This window comes from Zerene cesonia, chromosome 9, assembly GCF_012273895.1.
Source record: "Zerene cesonia ecotype Mississippi chromosome 9, Zerene_cesonia_1.1, whole genome shotgun sequence".
NCBI lineage: Eukaryota > Metazoa > Arthropoda > Insecta > Lepidoptera > Pieridae > Zerene > Zerene cesonia.
The window spans coordinates 2,733,868-2,755,306 of record NC_052110.1 but is presented as its reverse complement, the minus strand read 5'-3'; the positions used below and the strand labels follow the sequence as shown (position 1 = coordinate 2,755,306).

At 39.3% G+C, this 21,439-nt stretch overlaps 2 protein-coding genes across 9 annotated transcripts in view; one reads left to right on the top strand and one right to left on the bottom strand.

Annotated features, from left to right (window-relative positions):
* Nucleotides 1-561: 561 nt before the first annotated feature.
* On the top strand, nucleotides 562-11,524 carry LOC119829121 (serine-arginine protein 55-like). 8 transcript variants are annotated; one of them, XM_038351514.1, is made up of 10 exons: nucleotides 562-708; nucleotides 2,236-2,374; nucleotides 2,487-2,557; nucleotides 4,046-4,153; nucleotides 5,323-5,407; nucleotides 7,024-7,097; nucleotides 7,601-7,780; nucleotides 8,327-8,425; nucleotides 9,365-9,484; nucleotides 10,663-11,524. In XM_038351514.1, the coding sequence occupies exons 2-10, from the start codon at nucleotides 2,249-2,251 to the stop codon at nucleotides 10,874-10,876; spliced, it is 1,077 nt and encodes a 358-aa protein (XP_038207442.1). In that variant the 5' UTR covers nucleotides 562-708; nucleotides 2,236-2,248; the 3' UTR covers nucleotides 10,877-11,524. The 8 variants fall into 8 exon arrangements, with proteins under 8 accessions (XP_038207442.1, XP_038207444.1, XP_038207443.1 ...); XM_038351516.1 differs by lacking the exons at nucleotides 562-708; nucleotides 9,365-9,484 and adding exons at nucleotides 862-1,023; nucleotides 8,914-8,949 and having other exon boundaries at nucleotides 8,354-8,425; XM_038351515.1 differs by lacking the exons at nucleotides 562-708; nucleotides 9,365-9,484 and adding exons at nucleotides 869-1,023; nucleotides 8,914-8,949.
* Nucleotides 11,525-15,032: 3,508 nt separating this feature from the next.
* Nucleotides 15,033-21,439, bottom strand: part of LOC119828902 (neurogenic locus protein delta) — a 26,436-nt gene continuing 20,029 nt past the window's right edge. Inside the window, exons 4-7 of the mRNA XM_038351211.1 lie at nucleotides 21,068-21,325; nucleotides 17,564-17,624; nucleotides 16,035-17,405; nucleotides 15,033-15,807 (exon numbers count right to left, since the gene is read on the bottom strand). Of these exons, the coding sequence (XP_038207139.1) occupies nucleotides 15,714-15,807; nucleotides 16,035-17,405; nucleotides 17,564-17,624; nucleotides 21,068-21,325 (1,784 nt within the window). The 3' untranslated portion in view covers nucleotides 15,033-15,713. The remainder of the gene's footprint in view (nucleotides 15,808-16,034; nucleotides 17,406-17,563; nucleotides 17,625-21,067; nucleotides 21,326-21,439) is intronic.

Sequence of the window (21,439 nt, the reverse complement as noted above, 5' to 3'; positions counted from 1 at the left end):
GTATGCTATCGTACATCGTACGCAGGCACAAAATTATCGTATTTGTACGATAATTATCGTACGGTTCCGAACACTGGTTGAATCACCAGGGAAGGATTAAGTATGGTGGCAACCCTACCGAGCGATGCAACGTAAGGACATCGGCAGTCGTTAGAGATTCCACGCAGTATGCGCCTAAAGTAATGTTGCCACTTGCCGTTATTATTTACTCCCGATGCACCTAGAGTAGGGGAAAGTATACTTAAAAATAAAAAAAAACCCGTCACGCTATTTGTTTCTGTATAATTCAGTGACGACTTACATAAGTTGACTAAATTTAATATAGTGCAATAAGCGCATTAGACTTTTTTATTTCGTAAATACCTATATTGATGGAGTGCAGTATTAAAGGCCAAATATTCAATTAACTAAATAATAAATAGGACTATTTTTTCTCGAAAAGTTAAAAATATATCAAAGAGAATTGTATTAAAATATCAAAATTCTTTGAATCTATTATCTGCCTTTTCCACGTGTTGTATACCAAAAACAATTCTATAGTCTGTAGAGATAGTCTTTAGTCGTTGACTATGATTAAAATTTTAATTTCCGGTTGGATACATTACAAGAATATAGAACCGAACCGCGTGTTGAATTTGGTGAAAGTAAATATTTTGTTGTCGATCTCATCCAATTCTAGTGCCTGCAAATATCAATATTTTAAAAAAGGTATGTATGTATGTGTGTATAATATAATATGTGTAAGAATATAACAAAATAGTTATTTTTATGAAAAGTTCACGTTGCGTACTGTAATGCCGCCATATTGTAGCAATATCACATTATTCTTGGTTTTACTGTATATTCGTCTATCCTACTTTCAAATAAGTGTATTCGCATTACATTGCCTCGAGATTGTGATGTCAGATCGAATGTATTGCTCATAACTAATGTAGATTTTGATTGGACCTAAAAGCGCATGGTGATTGTGCGTCGGTGCCGACTGCCGCCATTCTATGTTCAGAGGTTATCGATTTTAAATAGGTTTGTGTTCTATACTTCGTATATAATAAGGTATAAGTTAGTGATATTTAACGAATGCCGTGTAATTGGACAAGTTGGTTCTATTTGGAGATTTGTGAACAAAACGATAAGATTCCTATGATAGCGAGTAGACAAGTAAAATCTATCTCGATTTATAAATAAATTGCAAGTGGAGTGCTTTTAGTTACAAGGTTATCAAGGCTGAAGGATAATTCTGATCAGCGTCGTCAAATCAATAACCTGTTGTAGGATCGCTTGGAGGTCTGATAGTTTATGAGTTGAGATTCGAACTTAGGATATACGGCGAATCAGATCGTCAAAATGTACAAAAGGGGCAATTACCGGTAAATAATTAAATAACTTGTTGCAGTGATGCTAGGATAGTCTTGTCCCCACCATTTGTTTACTCATTACCGACAAAATAAAGTTGCATCAACACGACCGCGATTCATGTATTGTATGATTCTTATAATTTAGTATGGATGAAGTTAAATTTTTTCAACAACCTTACAAGTTCCAAATTACATTTACTAAACTGTGAACCACTTGCTCCCCCTACTTTCTAGGCTAAAAGTATTATTTGACCTTAAAATGTTTGAAGAACTGGTCTGTGAATGAATATCAAATGCCGCTAGTCATATATCATACATCGTTAAGCTTATCTCTCCCCAAATGCATGAAAACGTCAAGATTATAATAAATAACATGAATTATATTACTGTACCTTTTTATCTTATATTTTTCTTATTTTATATTTTTTGATAATACTTGTAAATATTATTATTATTTATTTGATGCCAGCAGTTTTGAATGAGATTCTCGCTTATCTATTTGTAAATAGTTCAATTTTCAATTTTATAAATTTATGGGATAAGGAAAATGTATTTATTCAAAATTGTGACTCACATTGCTGGAATAAAAAAAGCCTATTCTGTAATATAACTATGATATTTCTTAAACAGAATATATATTCAGACATGTATCATATGATAATCCTTTTTCTGAACAAATACAAATTAAGCTATTTTTATATACATATTATTAAATTTTTCTCCTCCATCCAGAGATAAGAATCTCTTTTGGGGTACCAATACACAGATAGTTGCCTGAAAGAGAGTGCCCGACTGCCCTCTGTTCAGGTTTAGTTTCAAGATTTTTTTGTATGCCTGCAAAATAGAGTAGTATAGAGAAATAAATTAATCATCTTTATAGGTCATCACAGAAAATGGTTGGCTCCAGGGTGTATGTGGGCGGCCTGCCCTTTGGAGTCAGGGAAAGGGATTTGGAAAAGTTCTTCAAGGGCTTCGGCAGGATTAGAGATATCTTGATCAAAAACGGCTATGGATTTGTGGTAAGTGTGTTAAGAAATAAACAATTAGTAATAGCAAATTCAAAAAATACATGTGATAATTAAATGTTGATTTTGTAACTTGACATAAAACAATTTTAATGTTTCTTTACAGGAATTTGAAGATTACAGGGACGCAGATGATGCTGTTTATGAATTGAATGGAAAAGAACTATTAGGAGAAAGGTAAGTAAGGATAGGTGTATTTAAATAATAACAATATTTCATTATTGAAATATATTAAAAAATAATGGCAATACTAATAAAAATATAACTTAATAATATTTTATGCCACAATTGAATTTTTTTAATGGTATATTTAATTGATTAGTTTGATGCACTTTGTAGTTTATACATTTCTAGTTTAAAAAACAACTGTTTACAAATGCATCACTCATTGGATTTTGTAATCATTTTAATGTAAAAATAAGTGTGGCAATCAGTAATTATTAGCTATTATGTTAAGTATTAACTTAGTTTTAATTTGAAATGATTAACTAATTATAAATTGTTTTATTAGCCGGCTCCACATTTTGAAAGACACGAATGGAGAAAGGATAGCTCAATATTTTGTGAAAGTTTTGTGAGACTGGGTGAAAGTTGGTGATAATTTATCTTAATAAATTCCTCAGAAAGTAGACTAAATGAGGATGAATGATACTATCAAAGTTATTTTATTGAATTTTGTAATTTTTGTATTATCTATGAAACTAAATCTGAATAAATTGTATATTATTATTATTATATTAGGTAATGTAGGAGAAAATTTTTTAAAGCCATTGTTTTATCATTACTACAATCAAGATTATTAAAACAAACAAATATATTGTGTTCAAACTGTGAAGTGTGATGATTGTGTGAAATATGAAGTGGCCTAATTGCTGAAACGAGTCTTGAGCTATATTCAAAATTATCAAACCATATAACATTCATAACATTTTTAAACTCTACTATGAATGGGAAAATTGTTTTTGTATCTTAAAAGTAAAAAAAAAACAAGCTCAAAAGACTCGTCTCTCAACGCGCCGCTAACGATGCGTGGATGCTACAGGGTGGTGGTGGAGCCGGCGCGTGGCATCGACCGCAGCGCGGACCGCTACCGCCGCGACCGCTACTACGAGCGCGACCGCGGCCGATCGCGTTACGAGTGAGTACTGAGTACTGGCGCCGGGGAGCCGGGGAGCCGGGGACGTGTCGGCTGCGGCCGGTACTCGCCCCGTTGTGGGCACGCGTGTGCCGTGACGCACTCGATTCGAACGATACTGTATCTAGTTGGTTGAAATAGTTCGCTTTTCGGTTCAGAACACCTCATGTTAGCTGAAATGGTCTGAGGCTTACATTCTTGCAAAAAAATATATTAATATAGCAGAATGATACCGAAATATTAATCCTGTATTGATCTTAAATAACATTAAAATTCTATTTGGGAAAATTAAACATGATGACGCGTCAGAAGATCATTGGCGTCATCATCTTATAAGTTGTTCATGCTCACTAAAAGCACAGACTAGACACAGTATCGTATGTTCGGTGCGCACGTGTCGCGGGGGCGGGGGCGGGGGCGGGGGCGCGGTGCGGCGCGGCGCGTCGGTTCAGGCGCGCTCGGTAGCGGGTAGCGGGTAGCGGGTCGTGGGTCGCGGGTAGCGACGCGGCTACGAGTGAGTGGTGTTGTAGGGTGAGCGTGGAGCGCGCGCGCGGCGTGCCCCGCGACTCGGACCGCTGGGGCGGCCGGGACGCGCGCACCCCGCGCGCCCGCGCGCCCAGGACCTCGCAGCCGGCATCGTCTGTATCTTGCTTTCTACATACATACACATGATATATATATACATCACATTTACAATCGCATCTTGTAATACTAGAAGCTTGATGTTGTTTGATCACTGTAGTATCTTGATTCTTAAACATATTATAAACATGATACTAATGGATTGATTCATTATACTTCTCTGTATTTACCACCATTACATATATTGTGCCATATTATCTCTCTATCAAGCACGCATTATGTTTAATATAGCTTGTAATGGCACTGAATCATATGTATAACCATAACTACTAATAATATATTAAACATTACTTGAACACTAGTATATACTCAACCCTTTATTTTAACAATACACCTATACCTCTACAAATCGTTAATAAACAAAAGTTTGTTTTTTTACCACCTACTAGTTCCATTAATTCTCCCAGCACGCTATAATATATATTGTTTCTTCCCATTTAGCATAATAATATGCTCAAAATTTACTTACTACCTTTATGCTCAGAAGTGCATTCACACTAAAATCTTGTTTAATTGTCAACTGTTGGTGTCTTAACAATAAGCAAGATGTCTTATATTTCATTGCTTAAGTTTTATGAGATCCGATTCTACTGCTTGTTATTAACTTAAAATGTGAGCATGCATATTATTACATAATTATTGGGCAATTTATTAACTACACTTTTACCACGTTCCATGCGTCTTTTCCCGTATTAAAAAGTAAGTTTGCATGCTTTATTGCCAAAATTTTACGTGTATAACAAATAAAGATTGAAAACGTTTGCTGATCATGTTGTGTTATGGTTTAAGTAATTAGCAACAAACCTAAAAGTTTTATATCAAAGTAAATTTGTTGCCACAAAGTTTTACAAAATATTTTTCTCATAAAACATAATGCATGGCTAATTATACAGAGGCTAACATAGTGTATGCTCTATTCCAGCCTATTTTATTCGTAAGTAATGAAAACGATTTTTTCTTATATTCACCTTCTATTAACTATTTTATTATGGTTCTTTTCGAATAAAATCTATCTAAGAAAATGATTAAAAAGCGAGTGTAGAATGAAAAATGTTATGCTGAACCATTTTGAATGTCTGTGTTTATTTTTTGAATTTGAATTTATTGCACCTCATTCATATAGTATGTGAGTATGTATATTAACATTAGATTTTTCTTTTCGCAGTGACTACAATTATAGATACGGCCCGCCAACGCGTACCGAGTATCGCCTTATCGTAGAAAATCTGTCAAGCCGCATTAGCTGGCAGGTAAGAGATTAAGCGGCATCGTGGCTCCACCATCATCCCATCATTCATCCAGGGTCCGGAGTCAGGGCTTACTGTTATTCACTGCTGAGGGCAAGGTTCGATTTCAAATCAGGCTTGGATCTATCTGGACAGGGATACTGAAGACGGATCAAACAATGGTCGAGACATGGACATTAACGAAGACGTTGACGAAACATCCTGCTAGAATGAGTACGCGCGTAACAAAGACTCAATTGGAGGTGAATCTATACGAAAATAGAGAGACAAAGGACAAAATAAAAGACGTACAATGGAACTGTTGATGACGCGGACGCTGCCAGAACTTCAAGAAGCCATTACTAAAAAACTAAGATTAACAATAATAGAAAAGTAATTTATTGAAATATTATTAAAAATTTGCCATTAATTTAACTTCTCAGTGTAAAGTAACATTAAATTTTTGTTTGTTTTACGTTAAAAAACATACCGAGCTTATTGATTTTTAAATAACGACAGAAGGTGGCGTTTCTGGCCTGAGCCCTTCCCGATAGAGCCCGTGTGTGATGTGGTCTGGATGTTAGGAGGGATTTCGGTGTCCGGCGCCGCACAGACCCCCCATGACGTTGGTTTCCGGAGCCCTACAGTCGGTGATGTGGCCCCTGAGATGAGCTCTCCTGTCCCGGGACCCTCCCAAGGTAATGTCGACCGGGGGGCACTGCAGGAGCCGATGTGCAAACCCATTGTAAATTCATTCATCTTACCTTTTCGTTATCATTGTTCGTTATAGTGACTACAGTCGCTGTATTGGACTTTTTTTTTGTTTTGTGTTCATACAGTTTTTCGTAGATTGTCTTACCTTCTAGGTGTCATTGCTTGGAATTATCGTGATGGTGCCAGGATAGACAGGCGTTTTCATGGATGTGGCGGAAATAAATGGTAAAATGAAGTTGTCAAAAATTGTCAACTTTGAAATTGGTGACAGAAAAACCCCGTTCTTAATGGACTAGATAGGAGCAAAACGCATTTGAAACGTGAGGAAAGCATCAAGGAATTTGGGTCAAGATGACAGATTTGCAGGTGACGAATGTTAAAAAAAAATATGAGGAGGATAATGGAGTTGCACGCCTTCACTTATAAGACGTCTATAAAACAGCACTGGAGCACACTATAGCATAAACAGAGATAAGAAATAATGACCACAACAAGTACCTGAATTGAGCTGAATTGCATCTTTTTGAACATTCTCGAGACTAAATGAGTATGAAAGTGGGCAAATCGGATAATCAACAGGATAAAACCAAGAAGGGAAAGCATGCCTCATTACGGTGCAGACTTTAATCGACGTTCTTCAGAGCTGTCAATCATAAGCAATGATCACCGAAGGGTAACTATTTACGAAATATCTGTATGCAACACTTTTTATTTTTTGTGACTCGAATCTTCATCATCAGGTTGCATAAGTATGTCAAGTACATATTAGGTTGCTAATAACTAAAAGTTTTCATGATGATATCGTACATTTTACCATCTTTCGGGGCTGAAAACCTTGATGATAAAACCAAATCTGAGGATGGCTTCAACATACTTTTTTCAATGGTGATTTCGTTCAGATTATAATCTATTGTATTGGTTTACAGGACTTAAAGGATTACATGCGTCAAGCCGGTGAAGTAACGTACGCTGATGCGCACAAACAACATAGAAATGAAGGGTAAGAATAATTATAGTTAAAACTTATTCTTTGCTTTTTTAAGTTATTCTTTTCGCTGGCAGACTATCAATATCAGTCATAAATAGAGTAAAATAATGTATTCAAAAAAAAAAAATGAGAATTATGTTTATAATGAGCATATTTTTAAATTAAATGTGAAAAATATATATTTAATGTCCAAGAATTTATAACTCAAAAATAACCTAAAAATTCTTGCCCATAATTTTCAGCTATACTATAGGATACCTGATATCTGTTAGTACCAGCCTATCTATAGTATAATAAATTACTGTTCACTGAAATCTGTCGTCATATAACCTTCCAAAAATTTGAAGTTTGCAACATTTCGTAATTCAAGAGCTCACTCATGATGATATCGCATTTTTACCATCTTTCGGGGCTGACTAGCCGTGATCGACACACTTCCACCTGACGTTCCCCCCTCCCCTACCCCCCACTGGCCACCATCGCGGCTCGCACTAAACCCGACTAACACCTTCCAGCGTGGTGGAGTTCGCGACGCACTCGGACATGCGCGCGGCGATCGAGAAGCTGGACGGCACGGAGCTGAACGGGCGCCGCATCCGGCTGGTGGAGGACCGGCGCTCGTCGCGCCGCCGCACGCGCTCCTCGTCGAGCCGCTCGCGCAGCCGCAGCCGCCCGCGCCGCGGCTCCCGCTCCAGGTAACGGCCCCGCGCCCACGCCCACGCCCACGCCCACGCTCACCGGTCTAGTCACTTCGTCTGGTAGACTTGACGCTGAATTGTGGTGTACGTCGCGGTATTATGACGCCAAATAGAACCATAACGCTAACGCGAGCTTTGTACGTTTCCTATGCGAGGTATGAGCCTTAAGCGTAGTAGCCATAATTTATGTTATAGTGAGTAACTGAGCTGGTAGTTCGCCTTACGTTAAGCGATCACCACCGTCCATGAACATTCACACATGCATTGCCAGCTTTTTTCTAATTATAATTTATAACAGTAATCCGAAAATAAATACCTTTTTAAGAGACGCTCTAGGGGATTGAAAAATATGAGAAATATAAATAATAAACAAACTAAGCATAGTTATGGAAAACTATCTACATGATGATATTGTTTTTTTACCATCTTTCGGGGCTGACTACCTCTGACTGATAAAACCATACACTGAGGAAATAATATTCTTATTTCTCATCGATCATTGTATTCGTAATGCTGATTAAGAAGAAATCAACACAATTTCAGATCTCGCTCACGTCGCTCATCCCGTAGCCGGTCACGCTCAAAGTCGCGTCCGAAGAGCAAGAGCCCAGCGCCAAAGTCTAGATCCAGATCTAGATCTAAGTAAGTTCGCACATATATATTCTGGCAATTCATGAAGATGTCTGATTTGAAAAAAAAAGCAACGAGAATATAAATAAAACAATAAAAAAATCAAAACAGATATTATATGTCAGTTACATATTATTTCGCTGCGTCTTCGTGGATTGCTAATAAGTTTAGTAATCCAATTAGTTCCAATTTGATAGTCATTTTGAGAAATGAATAAGTGTATCTACTGTTATAAATTTTAATATTTTATGTTAACAATGTACTTAATACGAGATTTAAGTTTGAAATTCATTTCTTATTGTGATTATAGTAATCAAATTAATATCAAAATGATAATATCATCACGAATATGTCCCGAAAAATACATACTTACACTTGCATGTAATTAAATTTTTTCATGAATAATAATATCCTATATTCTTTATAGTCGACAATCCTCAAATAATTATGCGTAATGCATGAACTACACAATGAAATTAACCTAGTATTTATTTGGCTAGGTGTGTTATTACAATCGCTGAGCAAAACTTAAAATCGTAAGTAAAATAGCATATTAGAATGTGGATACATGTATATTTTGTTACTATTCGGGTATATCATATTGTAGTAGATTGTTTTGATGTTTTGGATAATAGTTGGTCAACGTTTCACCCATAAACACATACGAGAACAAAGCGTAACATAGATGATTAGATATTGTGAAGAATACTATATTATGACTTGCATTTCTACACACCGGAGATATGAGAAAAGCAATACATTTAAAACACGATTTACATTCGAATCTATACAATTTTACGGCGGAAAGCCTTTCTACGAGTTGCTCCTGACATGTCTAATCATCTAGTCCCAGTTATGTATTCATTCATATGTCAGCGATACAAAGAAACGTTGAGGAACTAGCCGTCCAGTGGATGTGTAGCGCGTAGTAGCTAACGTGACGGGTAACAGGGAGGCGAGCCGCTCGCGTTCCGGCTCGCGCAAGTCGCAGCCGCGCCGCTCGCGCTCCGGCTCGCGCGCCGAGCGCAACGGCAAGTCGGCCAGCCGCTCGCCCAAGCGCAACGAGTCCAAGTGAGTGTGCCCCCGTGCCCCCGTGCCCCCGTGCCCGCGGCCCCTGGGCCTCTGTGCCTCCAACGAGTGCGCGCAGGCGTGATGAGTGGGCGCTGACATTTTGAGATTTAATGCCTACTATTATATTTAACACATAATGTATGTATACAATGACTTAATACATGCAATTATAGAAAAAAAACGATTATATAAAAATTATACTTTATTGGGTGCTATGGATTTAGTGAATATTATTGGTTTACATAACATATACAGGAGAGTTATGTGATGATAAATGTGTGATGATTGATGATTCATGATTCGCTATAAGTTTTAAAGTACAGGTGTACTGAAACTTGTAGTAGTTGTACTATAATTTCAATATGTATGATTAATATAATTAGAATTAATTGCAATATTTCAAAACGAATACACTGTTTACTCATAGTGGGTGTGTACTATGTGACATTGGTAAATGCAAATTTACACCTTCAGTAATTGGTTCATTGCTTGCAATGAAGTATCCTAAAAAATATTCGAAGCGCTCACTCATCTGAATCTCGAGACAATTGGCGTTTTTTACATGATTTTTTTTTTTCAAAATTTATACACAATAACCCAAAATAAAGAGAGCACAAAAGCCTTTATTAATTTTTCTCATATTTTCCTGCATCGAGAAGGGAGGCACCGAAAAGGTGAGCATTAATGTTAAATGCACCTTTATTTTTGTAGTGTGTATTATAATAGATGCACCGCTATTTATATTTTTTAGCGCATTTTTCATGCTTTGGGTACCAATTTAATTTTGCCTTTTTAGTAGAATCTGCAGGTTTTTACTTTTATAACTCTAACAATGGTCAATTTTACCGAAATGGAATTATTTTGTCACTAGCTTTAGATGGTTATCAAACATATCCCTTTGGCCATCTAAATTATCTTGAAATAAGAAAACGATATAGATGAATGACCAAATAATGTAATTTTTCAATAATTCCTGATAATTATTGTCATATCTAGACAATAGTTATGATCAATTTGTCAATATATATATACACTCTTTTACATTTGGTTTTAAAAGCAATGCTATAAAGTAGCTAGTGAGAGAAAATTATCAATTACTATGCATACAATCGTTTATAAATGCCACCTTCTGTCAGTTGGCCAGTGAGAGTTTGTATCTAAATACCGCCTTCCAATAGGGAGCGATCCCGTTCCCGCAGCAAGGAGGCGGCGTCGCCGAAGCGCGAGGAGGGGCGCGAGGCGAGCAAGTCGCGTTCCCGCTCGCGCTCGCGCTCCGGCTCGCGCTCGCGTTCCGGCTCGCGGGAGCGCTCGCGATCCGGCTCGCCGCGACAGAACGGCGGCGAGTCGCAAGACCGCGCCAGCACCGACCGCTCGCCGAGGAGCGGCGAATAGATGTACACGCTTATGCACCGCGGCCGCAACGTTTCTACACAGTTTTCTAATTTGCGTTGAGGATATGGTGTTTCAATTTAGAATGTTGTCGATGGTCTGTAATGATTACCTGTCGGTAATTGGATGTTTGTGAAATTCTGTTTGATGGATTCTGATTTTACTGTGATGGAATTTTGATTTCCTGTAGGTAGACTTTTTTCTTGGATTAACTTCACTCGGTAAAACAAACGTATATTTAGAGTATGTAAATTGTTGCGAGTCGTGGTGTCACTAGTCTTAAAATAAAGGATAAGATTTAATTTTAAAACGATCGTTTTGTAACTCGTTACAAAGCATAGGTGTCACGGTCTTTTGGGTTATTATTGACACGCTTTTTTGTATAAAATAAAAATATTTCATGTATTTTTTTGTATGCAAAAAAGAACTAGCATTTGGAATTTATATAATTATTAAATTAATTGTTAGTAATTTTTCACTTGTGGAAAGTTTGAAAATTTGCTGTATTTGTAACAGTTTTTATCTAGGTTAAAATTTACTGTTGTAGATGAAGTTGTAAAATACTTTGTGACACCCCTATTATGTATAGGTTAAGGTATTCTGTAAATACTGATTCTATTTAAGGCACCAAATAAATAACTATTAAGGAACGTTGTTTTCGTTTTATTTGTTTGAAACCCGACCAATGAACCAAAGTACATATGTAACGTAATCAAAGTACATGTGTAAATTAACTCTAGTCGTTTATATAATATGAAAAATTTGTAGACATTCAAACACTTGTGCAAATTATAATATAGTAGTACAAAGTTATCAAAATATTTACTATAATGTTTGTGGCATTTCCATTCCATACTAAAACTCCTTTTTGATCCTTCGACTCCCACTTACCTAAAGTAAGAAAACTATTCTCTTCGCTCTGAAAATAGGCTTATCCTGCGAGTTCCGAACCGACGTACTAATTTCTATGCCCGGTCCTTTGCAGCAATTACTGTAAATTTATGGAATTCCCTGCCACTAACAGTCCGACAAGCTCAGAGTGCCTCGCAGTTCAAGAATCTAGTACTTTTTTTCCCTTCCTAGTTTGGCTCAATGATTTGCCTATGTGTATGTATTTAGTTGGTATTTATTTTACTATATTCAAATCCTAAGTCTCCTTTATATATTTGAAATTAATATTTAATTTGATTTATATGTATATACTAGCTGCACCCGGCAAACGCTGTTCTGCCTTACTCTTATCGTTTAGTGGTATGAAAAATAGATGTTAGCTGATTCTCAGACCTACCCAATATGCTTACCAAATTTCAGAGGAATCGGTCAAGCCGTTTCGGAGGAGTATAGAGACTAACATTGTGACACGAGAATTTTATATATAAGATATATATGTATAGAATGTTGTACGTATTTATGTTATATATTTGTGTATGTGTATATATTATATTATGTATATGTTGTACGTTGTTTTTCTATTTTGTTTCTCGACCCGCCAGTACTCTATTAATGCTTGTTACCTTTTGCCCGGGTTGCCAGGAAGAGATCACTTCTGAGTGATAAGGCCGCCCAACAAATTGTACTCTTTCTTTTGTACTTGTTACTAATATATATATTTTTAAGTTTACTGTACAATTATTTGTTAAAGAGTAATAAATAAAATAAAATAAATAAATAAAAATCCGATATGTAATGTAGAATGTTGCATTTAATATATATTATGCATCAGGAACATATATAGTAGAAAGTGACACACAGTGTGAAACTGATACATGTGACCTACTAGTTTTTTATTTGTACACGAACTGAAATATTTTTGTTTAGAGAAATGTATCATCTTGAACTGCAATTGAACAAAAATAATCCGTGCTGTGCGAGATGGTTATCCACCAAACACTAAAAAAAGCAGCAATAAAAACTTGTTTTCCGTCAAATCATTATTCAATTTTGATATTGGATTAAACATACCTACTAGTAAAAAAGTTGACCTTACTAGTTAGTCAAGGCATTGTTTAAAGCTGATATATTTATGACGTATTCGTACTGCCCCTTTTTTTGTTATGAAAAATCGACTAAAAATAAATTTACTAAACCAAACTGTTCTTGACTAGAATGTTATTCATGTATTACCATAATATATACATCAAAAATAATTATTGAATATGCAGATAATGATTTGAAAAAAAAGTGAAATTGATATAGAATTCAAACCATCAAGTGTTCTGCAGCATTCTCAAAATTAACGATCGATTTCTTGTGAGAACTAAGAAAAATGTATAATGAAACTAAAATGTCTCGGTTTAACAGGTTGATCACCTAATAGTCCGAAAAGAAAATTCGATCAGTAAAACAGATGTTCACAACATTTGCCCCATACCCCACAAGGCGAACGGGAATTCAAGTATTCGTCAAAATAAGCTTCTTCAATAAATAATAAAATATACTCTTTAAAAATATTATATAAAATATGGAAATAAAATAACCAAGTATCTTTTGTAAACAATTGTTTATTAACATTTTATTTCTCGTTGCATCACTGCACATAATAATACACATTCGTCACATACACTCGCTGGCAAAAATATCACCGTATTAGCAATTCAATATGACTTTATTGTGATAGGAGCTATCTATGGAATTATTATTTGTTACGTTTCCTGTCTACACGCTTTCATTTTTCTTTTGAAATTAAACGAATACATGTGAATATACTAAAAGTTAGGAAAGTATAGTAGAATAATAAATTATTGTACTTTATCTAAACTTAGAAAAATATAGCATATTAAAATAATAATCATATGGTTCGCATGCAAAACATAATTAGAAAAATAGTGATAATTATTAAATAGACTAAAAGATAAATATTTAATAGTATCTCGTTAGAGAAATGGAATGATTTGAAATTTTAATTAAATTCTTTCAGTATATCCACAATTTATTATAAATGCATTCATGATTCAATAAAATAAGTCAAAATCAAGAAGACAATTTCACATCAGTCAATCTTAAACAATCAAATATAGTTGAACATTGATTAATTAATTATAAATTCAATACAATCATTATGATACTTTCAATAAATAAATTTAAAATACTGTCATTTTATTGTTTATCAATAACACTCTATAGAACATATTGGAGGAATAAAAGAAAAATGAAAGTCTTTCATATCACTGTGATCAATGTTTAAGTACACTAGATATCGTAATGTTTACTCGGCAACGCTTACTTCCTCATAATTTATTCTTACATTTTGTCATCTTACAAAATTAAATACAAGGACATTATTATTGATCATCAGTCTATTCATAGTTTGATATAAATTTTACAATTTTGTCGATTCTAACCTTCATTAAATCTATGCTCGAGTACAAAAGGCAACATAAGAGGTAACAACTATAGTAAAACAATATCTACAAGAAAGTTTTATACAACGGTAATTTAACATAAATTATTTTCACATCTAGCCGACTCTTCGACGCCCATCGCACATTCTCATTGAATATGAAATAAGAGTGAAAAGAATAATTCGCTTTATGTTCTGTTACAGTAATATCACGGCGTAAACGCGAATGAGTCCACACATATGTGAACAAATCTTTTTGTATGTCATTGCGTATACATTTACACTGCAGCACATAGATGTGGACAAAAAATAGCTCATGCGCTTTCACTCAGTAGATAAAACTATTAAAATAAATAAGTTAAAACAACTTTCGATATTATGTCGTATGTTGCCTAATGACATCATTATATTGTCACAGTACTCTTACAAAATGGAGAATATACTTACATCGCTACAACTTAATAACTTTTTTATACACAATGACTTAGGTTTCGACATTTTCTTATAAGTACTCAAATTACTTTAAACCTATGGACTAATTACGTGCGTTGTATATTGTGAGATTCGAGAGCGATGATCGCGCCCTGCGAGAGGGACCTCGGAGGGCTCGGAAATGGCTCTCGAAATTGAGGAACGTTTGACCTACATTCCAGTAAGATCTGAAGCGAAAAGTGTAAAGAAAAATCTATGTTGATTTTCAAAAAAACCTGAACAAGATTTTTATAAATATAAATCATAATCATAGGAACAATGACAATAATAATAATTAGTCAAATCACAAAATTAATAATCAATGTAAAAAGAGCGCACAATTCGCGCTTTCAATAAATTAGTCTAAAATCTTATTTAACGCACGGTTTGGTTTCTATACTGGTGCGAGTCTAAAGAGGGATAGCGGGTGTGAACGACATACACATTATACTCATTGCGGCCGCGGAACAAAACCTTTGCGGAAAGGAAATGGCGTCGGTTCGTCCCTTCCACTCGAGAACGGAGTGAAAGAAAAGAAGCAACAGCGGCAAGTAGAGCGATAGAAGTTAGACATATAGGATCGAAGGTATAGAAGTGGCGCACATCGAGTATAATGGCATGTGGCGTCACCAAGCGACGGACCAATCGCGTGGCCGCATTCACGTTACCTACAGAGATCGCATACAGTGGACACAGGCCCACTAGCCCACGGCTGGCGCGGTCCTCCGCCCGCACTGCCTCAACAAGAAGTTTCATCACTAAAGGCAAGATTGTTCCACAATTTCGTCGGCCAGTGCGGGACGACGCTCGCCGCTACGGGGCGGGAGAATAAAACACGACCAATCCGCCGTTACTATTTACAGAGCGGGTAGATCGCATTAAAATAAATACATCCGAACACTTAAAACTAGCCGTTTATACAGGGGTCATTTTACATTTAACGCTATATGTACACGCGGCGCACAGCCTTGATCGCACGAGCGTCCGATTTGAATAAATAAGTTAATGTCCATCGATTGTCAGTTAGCACTACACTTGCGTCGCGAACGTCGGCGGCAGGCAATGGTCGTCTAACACGTACACCCCCCCGCCCTCCAGCGCGCGCTTCACCAGCGACGTGTCGCTGCAACAAGAGAACTGCACGTTAGGCGAGTGTCGGGTTGCTTTCGTTGCAAATAAAAATCGTGAAATTGATATTTAGAGACTCGAATGTCGAACGAAACGCCACCGACAAAGTAAAGGACGAATGCAACTTTCACAAGAATCAAATAGAACATTAATCAGTGCTGTCGTATGACAAAATTGTGGTCATTGACAAAGAAATCGGGTTTGAAGAGAAAAGCAACTGACCTATTGGCGCAGTAGGCGGAGTCGGCGGAGAGCCGCGACAGGCGCGGGTCGAGCGCCGCCAGCAGGCGCGCCGCGCTCTCCGTGTTGAGCGTTTTCCTCTTGCACTCCTCGGCGGCGGCGTTGTGCGCGTTCTGGCACTCGGGCGCCGGCCCCTCGCACTTGCCCCACGTGTTGCGGATGACGCGGCCGCCGCCCGCCGCGTTGGCCGCGTTCTGCGCGCGCGCCTCCGCGTCCGCCGCGCTCTGCGCGCGCTTCCGGCGCCGCCGCACGCACGCCACCGCCACCGCCGCGGCCAACGCGGCGGCGGGCACGGCGGCCGACAGCGCCGCGATCAGCGCCACGTGCCCGCCCGACAGGGTCTCGCCCGAGGGCGCCTCGTCGCCCACCCGCCGCAGGTGGCCGCCGGCCGGCTTCGCCGCGAAGTCCGCCAACGAGACGGTGCACGACTTGCCGCCCCAGCCGGGAGGGCAGTTGCAGTGGTAGCCGTCGACCCGGTCTCGGCAGGTGCCGCCGTTCCGGCAGGGGGAGGACGCGCACTCGTCGATGTCTATGCTGCAGTCTTTCCCCGCGAATCCGGGCCGGCAGCGGCATTCGTAATCGTTGTCTAGGACGTGGCACTCGCCGCCGTTGGCGCACGGTTTCGCCAGACAGAAGTCCACTCTCGTTTCACATCTGGGGCCGAGAAAACCGGGAGCGCACTGACACCTCTGTCCGTTCACTAGATCTACGCAGGTCCCTCCGTGTTCGCAAACGATGCCGGTGCAATCGTCGATGTCGATTTCGCATCTGTTGCCTCTGTAGCCAGGCTTGCAAGCGCACCGAAAGCCGTCTCCCGCCCTCGTGCAAGTTGCTCCGTTTCGACAGGGATTAGCGGCGCAAGGGTCGGCTTCCACTCCACAGTCGAGGCCGGTGTACCCGGCGGGGCATTGACACACATATCCAGAAGGTCGCAGTTCACACGTGCCGCCGTTCCGGCAAGGTTGGTCGGCGCAAGTCAGTCTTCGGGTTTCACACCGTGCTCCTTCGAAACCGGATGGGCAGGCGCAGGATAGTTCGCCGCCTTCATCAGGCACGCAGGCTCCACCGTTTAAGCAAGATCGCACCGCGCAGGAATGTAGGGACTTCTCGCAATCTGGGCCGGTGTACTCGGGCGGACAGACACAGGTGTAGCTCCCTTGCCCGGTGTTGTGGCACGTCCCACCGTTCCTACAAGGATGATGGTTGGTGCAGTAGTTCAAGTCTTGATTGCAGAAGAGCCCACCCCAGCCTTCCTCGCATATGCAGTCCCAAGGCTTGGAGCACGTCCCGTGCACGCAGCCGGGATGCCTCTCGCACTGGTCGCAGAACTCGCCCACCCAGCCCGAATGACAACTGAAAATAAAATAAAAAACACCAGTCAGTAAAATATACGATGTGATAACGAGTGACTAAAAAGCATATGTATTTCTATGGAACAATGAGCGGGATGAATGATTTAGTCGGAGGGATACTTTAAGCGTTTAACACAAAGGTGTGAAGTGGATACTCACATGCATTCGTCGGGCTTGAGGCAGTGGCCGTGCTCCGCGTCGCAGCCGGGCAGGCATCTCGCTGTAACAAAAGATACGGATTCGTTAGCGCTTCACAAAGACAAAGCACGTACAAAACAAGCAGAAAACAATGTTTAAACATATAGACCCCATGTCGTAGACAAAGGTATAATGTTGGAACGCGCTGAGTTTTAATGTTACTTATGTAAGCGTCAATAAATTGTATTTAATAGACAGTCAATAAATTTTCTCGAAGTTTCATAAGTTTAGGATAATCGAAGATACGCAAAGGACATTTTAACAAAGAGAGAGGATCGTTAACGTCCCTGGGGGCGAGGTCATGCGCAACGATAATTTATCTCTGTGTATAATAAAACCAAACGCTGAAATCATTTTTATGTATCATTCAATTTTAGTTACTAAATTACATGAACTGTTTGAAAAGGCGAAATATTGCGTTGAGACATGAAGTATTGCGAGTGTAATGTGCGCATCGTTAACTGTTTGATTTACGTTCTACGAGTGAACTTCAACCAGCGCAACCTCATAAAGAAATTCTTGTAAATCCACGCGAGGTACATTGCGGCGTCGGTGCGCAGGAAGGCATATATTACAATAGGTTACGAGTTAATATGTAGGCATCGAGAATATTTTGTAATAGAAGTGCGCCGTCGTATCGCTCGGGTGCGCATGGGCAAGTTATCGGAGCGAATACAAAGGGGGCAGATAGTGCGGGGAGCTAACCGTCACCCGACCGTTACTAGTCCCCTAACTACTAGAAAAATAGTAAGACGCCTCGCTACAAATGGAAATTACAATTCGCGTTCCAATTTAAACAAGGAAATGCTCAACTAGAGTTATCTCTCTGAATTTACTATTAAAGGAGATTAGTCTGCCCGCCCCAGACTGTAATGTAGGTTTAAACTCGGGACTAACGTTAAGCCCCTAAAACTTCCCGCTCGCAAATCCGCTTACAGCTCGCTCTGCCAAATTGGCAAAGTTCTGTGTTCATTTTCTATGGCTATGATACGGTGATCGTTTGAAATTGAAATATAATCCGCTTTCACGTAACTAAATTGTACTTTCACTGGAATTTAAGATGTTTGAACGATCACTTTTGGGTTTGAGTGGCTGGGTGCTATTAAAACAAACTTAATATGATACATTAAGGCAAGGAACGGTAGGCGCCACGCGTCGGCGCAACAGGCGGATCAAAAGACTCAAGTGTCGACCTCATTGCTCATTGCACTATCCACTCCACGTACCTCCCACTCGAGTCGGCTTATCGTGACCCTCGAATCGGTAAAACGGGAGTCGTAAAAATTATCCAAAAGTTATGAGCGATCACAAATAGCTGGGAGATATCGTCCCTCATGCGAGCTATTAATTTATTATCAATGAACATAAAGGAGTATCGATTTCTATTGTGAACGGATGCCGATGCCGCACTGCGCTCCAAGAAAGTACAATTTTTCGAAGGCTTTCTCGAGGTCAGGTAATGACAAAAAGCGGCCTTCCCCGAGGATGCTGCACGTGTTTGGGATCGAGCAAATATTTAACTGTTCCGACATCTGTTTCTATTCGAACGGAAATTAGGTGCGCGTGGGATTCGCGACTCGGTAGAAGGTAATATTCGTGAGAAATCCACTCTCGCTAACAATTAGGCGAAATTAAGCGGCCGTAAGGGTTTCTCTCGCGATGTTTACCCTATCATTAAGAAGGAGAATCGAGTCGAGATAATGTTGTCGGGACATGCAAATACGTTTCGGGATTGTTAAGCTTTCCCAGAAGGAGGGATACCGTTCGGCAGATGTGAGGCAATATCATGACACGGTCAACTACAGTGTTTATTTCGACTGTTCAGTTCTTGTTTAAAGGTGTTTTTGACCCGGTTCGCGGGGCGCGTGTGTGTGTGTAGCTGTACGTTACATGCAGCCGCTTCTCTCACTTTACACTCAAGTAATCGCGGATATGTTAGTGAGGATTTGTAATAAAAATTGATTCAATGTAACATTTATGTGAAACAGTAACAAAAATAGTTAGCATTTCTCGACCACAACTATTTACTTTTACCAGAAAATTGTGATTTCGCGGTTATCACGTCGCGTGGAGGCTCTATGGTTGGCTGTGGTGCGAGCGAGATGGCGCGCTACACACAGCAAGTAGTGCGATCTCGCTCTGGCGTGTTTTTTTGCGGCGCCGGAGTGTGGGAACGCAGCGGCAGGTGGGGTTGCCGAGATTGCGACGCGACATCCGCTACACACAATGCATCTTGAGACGCACCGCTTTGTTTTACAAGACGCGATGTGTTTAACATACGTCAGAGCTCCGTAATGACGTTTGAAACGTTTAGACTTTTTGCTATCCGTTGCGATTCATGCAATTGTGAAATCTAATTATGAAGGGCTACCTCCAATTGCTTGGCTATTGATTGTATTTAAGAGGATACAGCGGTGGATTATATATTGGAGAGGCGGTGATCTTTCCGGCTCTATTTACAAATTTAGCGGCATTCGAAAGTAAACAGACACGGCGATCGGTCTCACGCTTGAAACTATGCGACAATGCTCTCAGATACCTATATCGAGTGAGATATAAAATTGTGTACATATTAACAACTCTAGTTATTGTTAGAGAATAATTCTCATAATTATATTATATTGACCGCGGTTGCCCCCAACTTTGAACTGCACGTTAATTTTGGTCATTTATTTTATGCAATAAACTTTAACGATGATAGAAGATAAGATCTAGATTTTATGTTGTTACCGAGTCTGTTATCAAACGATTTTATTAAGCACATTAACATTATTCTTGTGAAAATTAAACAATTACTAATAAAATATTTCATAGTCGCCAACAATAACAGGAAGTGAAATAACCTTTTATTTAATTAAGAGTTTCGTGAACTCAAGTGTCGTGTGATAGTGTCGGAATTAAGATATATTAGTTAATAAAGTCGGCCAGTTGTTCGCGGCAGAATCCGTAGGGTCAGCCGTAGGGTCAGCCATCTTGATAGTCGCTTGATTTAGAGCTATATTTGCATGTAAATGTGAGATAAACGAGAAAGTTTCGCGTTATACGTAATGGAAAACTCTCAGTCAGTGTCCAAAGCTCAGTACCCTAGGTATAAATGGGAGGTTGTGAACCTCCCTTGACCTCGATGAGTCACTAGGCGCGGGCTAGAAAGCCAGTTGGCATCCAAAAGGTCGGCTCTCCCAATTGAGTTTATTAGAGGATGTTCGACCAAAATTTGTCACATAGTTTAATGAGGAAGAGGGAATTATTTTTATAATTTAGGCCATGCAGATCCGCATAACTATTGACGTAATGCCTTACGTAATTCGTAAAGCGATTCGTAAACTGCAACTCACTCCGGCGTGTTTTGGCTAATGTCGTCGCATTAATCTTGTTAAAAATTTATTATCATAATAATCGTTAAATTTGCTTTTGAATGTCTTGGTGTGTACGCGTGTTATTTTGGGCATTACGGCGGGTACTTACGTTTCGAGCAGTAGTCTCCCGTCCAGCCAGGCTTGCAGACGATCTCGCCGGTCGACGAGCAGGTGTAGTGGCCGAAGCCGTCGTCCCTCGGCCGGCAGAGCACCTCGCACCCGGGCCCGTAGTAATGCGCCGCACACGTAACGCGGTACGACAGCCTCAAGTGAGCGCCTCCGACGCCACCCCACCGCTGCTCCTCCTCAATCCAAGGCCCCCCAACATCAGCTATACTTTGCTTCGTCATCCGCGCGATGAGTGTGTCTGGAAAAATGAACATCACCTTAATATCCACCTTAGAACTTATCGAGAAGATGCAATTTTGCGCGGCTAATGAGATCAAAATCTCGTAAGCGCTTTAATATGATAAGAAAAAAA

Coding starts and splice junctions, on each gene's coding strand:
- LOC119829121 (XM_038351510.1), top strand. CDS start 959: ATGGTGATTGTGCGTCGGTGCCGACTGCCGCCATTCTATGTTCAGAGG. Junction 1,024..2,235: donor AGGTTATCGATTTTAAATAG/GTTTGTGTTCTA, acceptor TCATCTTTATAG/GTCATCACAGAAAATGGTTG. Junction 2,375..2,486: donor AAAACGGCTATGGATTTGTG/GTAAGTGTGTTA, acceptor GTTTCTTTACAG/GAATTTGAAGATTACAGGGA.